This window comes from Oratosquilla oratoria, chromosome 12, assembly GCF_046742065.1.
Source record: "Oratosquilla oratoria isolate Oo_2021 chromosome 12, ASM4674206v1, whole genome shotgun sequence".
In the NCBI taxonomy this organism is placed as follows: Eukaryota; Metazoa; Arthropoda; class Malacostraca; order Stomatopoda; family Squillidae; genus Oratosquilla; species Oratosquilla oratoria.
Genome location: NC_134788.1, coordinates 8,237,616 through 8,244,817, shown reverse-complemented (window position 1 = coordinate 8,244,817; position 7,202 = coordinate 8,237,616). Strand labels below are relative to the sequence as shown.

At 42.7% G+C, this 7,202-nt stretch overlaps 1 protein-coding gene across 1 annotated transcript; it reads left to right on the top strand.

Annotated features, from left to right (window-relative positions):
* Positions 1-3,528: 3,528 nt before the first annotated feature.
* On the top strand, positions 3,529-6,919 carry LOC143030534 (facilitated trehalose transporter Tret1-2 homolog). The gene is made up of 2 exons (XM_076193682.1): positions 3,529-3,741; positions 5,708-6,919. Exon 2 carries the CDS (start codon positions 5,717-5,719, stop codon positions 6,332-6,334), a length of 618 nt encoding a protein of 205 aa, XP_076049797.1. The 5' UTR covers positions 3,529-3,741; positions 5,708-5,716; the 3' UTR covers positions 6,335-6,919.
* Positions 6,920-7,202: the final 283 nt, after the last annotated feature.

Below are 7,202 nucleotides of genomic sequence, written 5' to 3'. Positions count from 1 at the left end.
AGTATAAAACGAAGCTGGCATACTACCTCTCTGGACCCGGACCAGGAGGGATGTTTGCCGGTACCTCCTCGGTTCAGCAAGGGTACCCAATTCCACGGACGAGGAACTCTGTGAAGGATGGATCTCGGCACTGCACGGCGAGCCCACCCAGGGCCTGCCAGGTTCTGCTAAAGACCTGTGTCTCCGAGCTGGACTTCAACCCAGCGATCGCCGCCTCATCGCCCAGTGCCAAGCAGACCCCTATCCCCCCTGGGACGTCCTCCCGCCAGAGGTAAAGACGGACATACGAGGACTAGGAAAAAAAGCAAACCCCCACCTGCTGATCGCTCACACCAGGAAACTCCCAGCGAAGGAATTGGCAGAAGATTTCCGGGTATACACCGATGAATCGGTTATGGAAGACGGCCGTACGGGTGCAGGCGTCTACCTGGAACCCACAGGAAAGACCATCGCCAGGAAAATAACGCCCACCACCATCCTTACAGCCGAGCTACTCGCCATACGAGAAGCCCTCCGGGAAATCATCGTCCTCCCCCACCCACCTCCAAGGGTCACAATGCTGACGAACTCTCGCTCGAGCCTGCTTTTGAGTGGCTACTGCGCCTCCAGACCAGAGCATAGTGAAGAAATCCTTCGACTCTCGACCGAAATAGCGAAACTCGACACTAGCCTCCTGTTCCAATGAGTACCCGCCCACGTAGGACTCGAGGGAAATGAGAAAGCCGACAAAGCGGCTAAACGGGGAGCATTAGGTCATGAGGATAGCGCCATGCTCGTACCAACCTCGACTGGTGAGTGATGCCCATAAGAAGATCGACGCCGCTGTATGGGAACTATGGAGAGAGGAGTATGTGAATATTGCAGCTAACCCAGGATGGCCCACCACAACCGGCACTGAACCCACCCACAACATTCTACCTGCACTGCCTCCGCATACCTTGGCCATGGCATCCAGAATCCGGGTAAACCACTGGCGAACCCAACACACGGATACAACATGCACATGCGGCAAGGAGCTAGCCTCTTTCAACCACTGCCTCTTCATCCGCCCCGCCCTGGGGCACCACTTCCAGCACCTCAGGGACCTCCTGGGGAATCCAACTACAGTCTTGTACCGTCTCCGAGCAGGTAGCAATACGGACGCTGGACAGGGGCACCTGGCCCTTGCCCCAAAACTCAACGGCTCCTCCCTAGTAGGGTCCCTGTTGTAACTGCTACAAAACACCCCCGCCTATAAGAAGCCCCTCTCAATGGAATCCATGCTACACCCACCTACATCATGACCTAATCATTAACCCAGGCAAGCTACAAGACACATTCTAATTAAAAGACAGTTCCTTAATTGTTGGAGGCCGCTGGGACTCAATATAAGACAAGAAGAAAAAAAAAATCATCAAGAACAGACGGCCTCACTACTGAGGACACTATCTTCAGTCACCTCCAGCACCGAGATTTCACCGAGGACAGCCATCATCTCCGCCTCTCCCGATACTCTCTCTGACAGAAGGGAGCTTATTTATCTTATTCATAGGCGCCCAACTATATACAGTATAAACTAACAAATCTTTCAAGAGTTTGCCTTCAGCCAGGCCTACGTCCACTACGTTCCTGGCGATATATTTCGGATAAAGAGTTAATGTTAAAAGTAACTGTCTAACCCATAAACAAGATTAGAAATTGCTTGGGACCCTAAACTGCCCTTATCTCTCTTGTACAGATTCCCTGAGCACACGTGGGTGACACTACCAAACGCTGTCTCCGGTCTGGGTGGTGCGACCTGACGCTGGCTGGCTGGTCTAAGGTAGCGTCAGGTCGCGTCGTCCATGTGGATTCAGGGAATCTGTACACCCTAAACATATATCAACTTTTTGCCACGGAGCTCCGTAAATTAGGACCTCAGTACTATGATGAACTCCCAAAGCTGAATCCAGCAGTGAACTTAGAAATTCTTAGGTGCGATCCTTTTATTCCAAAATCAATTCACCACGCAATCTTAGTAGTAAATGAACATTTTCTTTCACAGCTTCCCTGCCCATGATCACAAGCATCCCTTGCATCCTACTGTCTGGATTCATCGTCCAGTTAGTCGGACTCAAAGGCTCCGTGGTAGTAGGCGTCGTGTTGGCCATTGTCTCCTGGTTGCTGATGGGCCTCATCTCATCTAAAACGGCACTCTTCACAGGCAGGGCCATTTCTGGGGCATCCTATGCCCTTGTGGAGGCAACGATACAGCCATTGATGAGCGAGCTTGTGTCTCCTAATATACGAGGGTTCGCTGCAAGTATTCCAAGCCTCATGGCAATCCTGGGAATTCTAGAGATCAATGTGGCTGATATCTTCCTACCCTGGAACTACACAACGCTTTTCTGTGCTCTACCATTTATAGTTAATTTAATAACTCTCATATTCGTGCCTGAGGTACGTGTATTGACACTATATGTAATTCATATATTTGCCCGTGTGTATGTATTGGATATGTGCGCTTCGGTGTTCTTGTGTTGTTCGTGATCATTTATTTTTTTTATATTCTTTTCCCATGAGATATTTCTTTTCTCCATGACCCTATATTGCTATTTATATTTACTGAGAGGATTTTTCCTTATTCATGAATTTTCTTCTTTGGAAATTTGTGTAGTTGTGTCATTTCACCCATTTATTTCAATGGTATTTGGTAGGCCCAGTCAACGTCCATTCTTCATAAAATCCCATAGTTCAGGTTACCTGTACTTTCGTTTGGCGATGTCTTTCTTTTATGGATTAATATTACTGTTAGATATTCAAGACTCTGTCTGAGGAACTGCACTATAAACAGTTTTGTCTTAAACTTATTTGTATAGTTAGAAATAGTTTTGAATTTACACAAATCTACCCACAATTTCGACTAACCAGGCCATCCGGTTCGATTTTTCTTTTGTGTGTACATACTATCTTTCCATCTTTCCATTACATGATCCTCATCATGAGTTCCATCTTTCATTTGAGGTGCTGAAATGAAAGGAGCTTAAAACTGTACATCATATTACATTTGTCCCTCCCTCCTTTTTACTTTTTTCTTAATTAAACCTGCCCTTTACCACTTCCATGATTCTACCTCTTCTGGATTCTCATGTGGTCATGATGTGTGTGTGTGGGGGGGGGGATGAGAATTCTACCACCGTATACGACTAAGTAGGACGGAGTGATAATATTAGGGGTCCTCTGTGTGTGTGTGTGTGTGTGTGTGTGTGTGTGTGTGTGTGTGTGTGTGTGTGTGTGTGTGTGTGTGTGTGTGTGTGTGTGTGTGTGTGTGTGTGTGTGTGTGTGTGTGTGTGTGTGTGTGTGTGTGTGTGTGTGTGTGTGTGTGTGTGTGTGTGTGTGTGAGAGAGAGAGAGAGAGAGAGAGAGAGAGAGAGAGAGAGAGAGAGAGAGAGAGAGAGAGAGAGAGAGAGAGAGAGAGAGAGAGAGAGAGAGAGAGAGAGAGAGAGAGAGAGAGAGAGAGAGAGAAAGCGAGAGAGAGAGAGAGAGAGAGAGAGAGAGAGAGAGAGAGAGAGAGAGAGAGAGAGAGAGAGAGAGAGAGACGTATACCCTATACTGAACGTTTTCTCCCTAGTCCCCGTACTGGTTGGTTAAAAAGGGACGGAAAGATGCTGCCGTCTCCGCTCTCAAATCGCTTTATCCCTCTGCTGATGATGTGGAAGAACATTTTCAGGAAGTGGAAGAATGCGTCACCATAAGCAGTGAAAAACCAGGAGTCAGAGAACAGGTAAGGATCCTTATATACATACAACTGTTCACTCTTTGTGTGTGTGGTGTAAAAATAAAGGACACTGCAACTAACAATGATATAAGAAAATGAAGAAAGGGTAGGTTTGGATTGACATATATCTGTTGTTGTGGAGGTATGGATATGCGAGGAGAAATGAAGTATTTTAGAGCCTGTTCCTTTTCACTTGGCGGAAGTTCATTAGATATTGAAACTGTATCAATCGCTGGTGTATCAGTCTATTCAGAATTCACACGAACTTGAAAATGAAAATCGGAAATTATGGAAAACTGGTCTTCAGTGAGATATGAAGATTACAAATAAACTGTTCTGTAATATTAACGTAGAAAATCGCATATATATTTAGAGGAACGTAGAACGATACAAATAATTAGAAACAGAATGTATGAATGTCATAGTCACCTGGTGTGAGCCAGAAATGTTACATAAGTTTTCCAAGTGGAGGTCATGTTATTTGACAGTTTTTACAGAGAGTACGAATGAACAAGTGGCCCAAGTTGTTTTCAGTGTGTCAGGTTTGCTATAACAGGTACCAAAGTGGCATGCTACACCAGGCACTGTTGTCAGATCTGTGTAGTCAAACATATAAGATGTATCTTTAGATAGTTTAGGGAACAGGTAGTCTGGAGTCGTCAGATAAATTGAACAGGGCAAATATCTGAAAAGTTGGAATCGATATTCATGGATAGCAGCCATGAGCATCGTGGACCTATGGAGAGAGCACTCTTTTTATCAGTGTCCCATGCCCATTCCTCTTAATGTTCTCTCGTACCTGACTCAAGAAATAAACGTAGTAGAGCCCAGTATCGGTGAGAATCTTTTCCAGGCAATCCAGGAGTACACTCCTGCACTTAAAAAAAAAAAAAAAAAAAAATCACCCTCTAGGCTGACATTGTCGACTTGGTTCTCTTTGGAGCTGGAGATATTAGATGCTTGTACTGTTTCGACTGGTTGCAGGTGGCACATTTAAATTTCATTAATGGTCACAAACTGCTGAAGACAATTCTTAGGGTCTAGTTAAAGAATTGCAATATTGCCCTTCTGATATGTTCTACGAATTCAGTTTCTGATGATGTCAAAGGAACTTTAAGACACATCAAACTGAAACTCTGGTCATTTGAAGTTCATTGCAAATCACTGCACGGGCGCGTTCCTGTGGTGACATTACATTATTTATCGACTTGTTTAAACTATGCCCTTGAGTTTAAGTTCCCGTATGGTAACAAGGGTAAGACTTCCTGGGAGTGTCATTTCCAAGCTTTTCCTATATCGTTACCATTCAGCAGTTCATTTCTGGGACATCATATAGAAATGGCAGCAAGTTCTCATAGATCTTATTGGCACAATGAGCCTTGGGAAACGAGTCAGTTGATGACTGCACCATATTCAATCTTGTCCATATCTTATACGCAAAACATTGGCTTATAAATTTCACCTACTATATGAAACAACAAAAATACATCAGTTATTAACTAAAAAAAATTGAAACATAATTGAATTCGATCAGAATGGTACAGCTCATCTCTTTTTACCCTAGACATTGAATGTATTAACCACCCTTGGTATAGATGGGTTAGTTGTTCATTAATAATTCCTTCTACTGCATTCCATTGTTTTCAGAATGAATTACTTATTCAAACATCCCCCTGCAGGTTGAAATTATAACTACTTATCTCGTCTCATCCTGAAAAGAGAGAAACAGTTTAACATCACTTTTGATCGATAGGCAGAAGGACAAGGCTTCAAGTCGCTCTACATGCCTATTTGATAATTACTGTCTGGCTGGAATGAAATATCTGGTAGCTTAATATAATTACGTGTTGTGCAGATATCGTGACTAGTACACAGTTATGTCTTGTTCTAGTCATTCTCTGTAAAGCTAGTTCAAACTTGAGTACCCAAGCAAATGTGTTGTTCATGAATAAAAATGTCTCATATATTTCAGATTCACCAAATGAACCAGTCGAGCAATTATAAGCCTGTCATGCTGATGGCAACTTTCTTAGCCGTCTACGGGTCCAACGGCTATAGCATCATTGTACCTTATTCAAACCTAATCTTCAGTCAAGTGGGAATGACCCTCGACCCACGCCTGTGCACCATCCTGTTGGGGGTTGTTCGACTTGCCAGCGCGATTCTTGGAGCCTTTGTCAGTGACCTCTGCGGGAGACGACTCCTCTACATCGGCTCTTCGATTTTGAGCATTTTATCTTTGGTCTTAACCTTTGTTTCCTTGACCTTTTCCTTTATCCCCAAAATATCCGTGTTGATTTCCTTAATGTGTTTCATAATATTTTCCTCTGGAGGAATCAACTTAGTTCCTTATATCCTGTTGGGGGAAGTGATTCCGTCAGCCGTCAGGTCGGTCGGCAGTTCGCTTTGCATTGTTTTGGGACTCATGTTTTATGGCTGTTTTCTTTTCATCACCCCATGGTTAACAAGTGCTATTTCCCTTCGGTTTATCCTCCTCATTCCAACTGCGGCCATCCTTCTGGGGACCTTTGTTGCTTGGAGGTGGCTCCCTGAAACAAAGAGTCGATCCCTTCTGGAGCTCCAGAAAGTATTTGAATAACATTTAGTCTACAGGCGAGGACGTAAAACGCCTTACTAATTAGATTCGTGAGGTTGATTTCTAGTGTGTTATTGACAGGAGGACTTTTTTATCTTTGTGAAATGATAGGAACCTACATAGAGTTTATAGTGAACTATTTGTAGAATGGAATTTGGGTTTCGGACCGGGTACATATTCTCGATCAACTTTGACTATTCACCAACACCCACCATTCAATTTCTTCACACAAGGAGAACTAACAGCAGGGGACTACTTTCTTCTTGAGAGTCGGTGTCATAGAAAGACAATCGTTAACACGATAGACAGCAGTCCATATTCTTTCCATAGAGTTTTACTAGAGATTCCGAGGACCCAAGAACAGTTTTTAATACAGACAGCAGTCCATATTCTTTCCATAGAGGTCTACTAGAGATTCCGAGGGCCCGAGAACCGTTTTTAATTCAGACAGCAGTCCATATTCTTTCTATAAAGGTCTGCTAGAGATTCGAAGGACCCGAGAACATTCTTTAATTATGGTGGGGCAATTGGGTTCCAGTTATTGGATCTCGGGGGTGCTATATGATCTTTTTATACCAGAGGAAATATTTTTTTTGTAGAGAACATATATATACATATATAAATGTATATATATATATATATATATATATACATATATATCACATATATGTATATATACCTACAAACATTTATGTATATATATATATATATGTATACACACACACACACACACATATATATATATATATACATATATATTACATATATGTAAATATACATACAAACATTTATGTATATATATATATATACATATATATATATATATATATATATATACATATATATATATGAATAAGTATCTTAGACAAAT

Bases quoted from the DNA above. Each gene is read 5' to 3' on its own strand.
- LOC143030534 (XM_076193682.1), top strand. From the start codon at position 5,717: ATGAACCAGTCGAGCAATTATAAGCCTGTCATGCTGATGGCAACTTTC.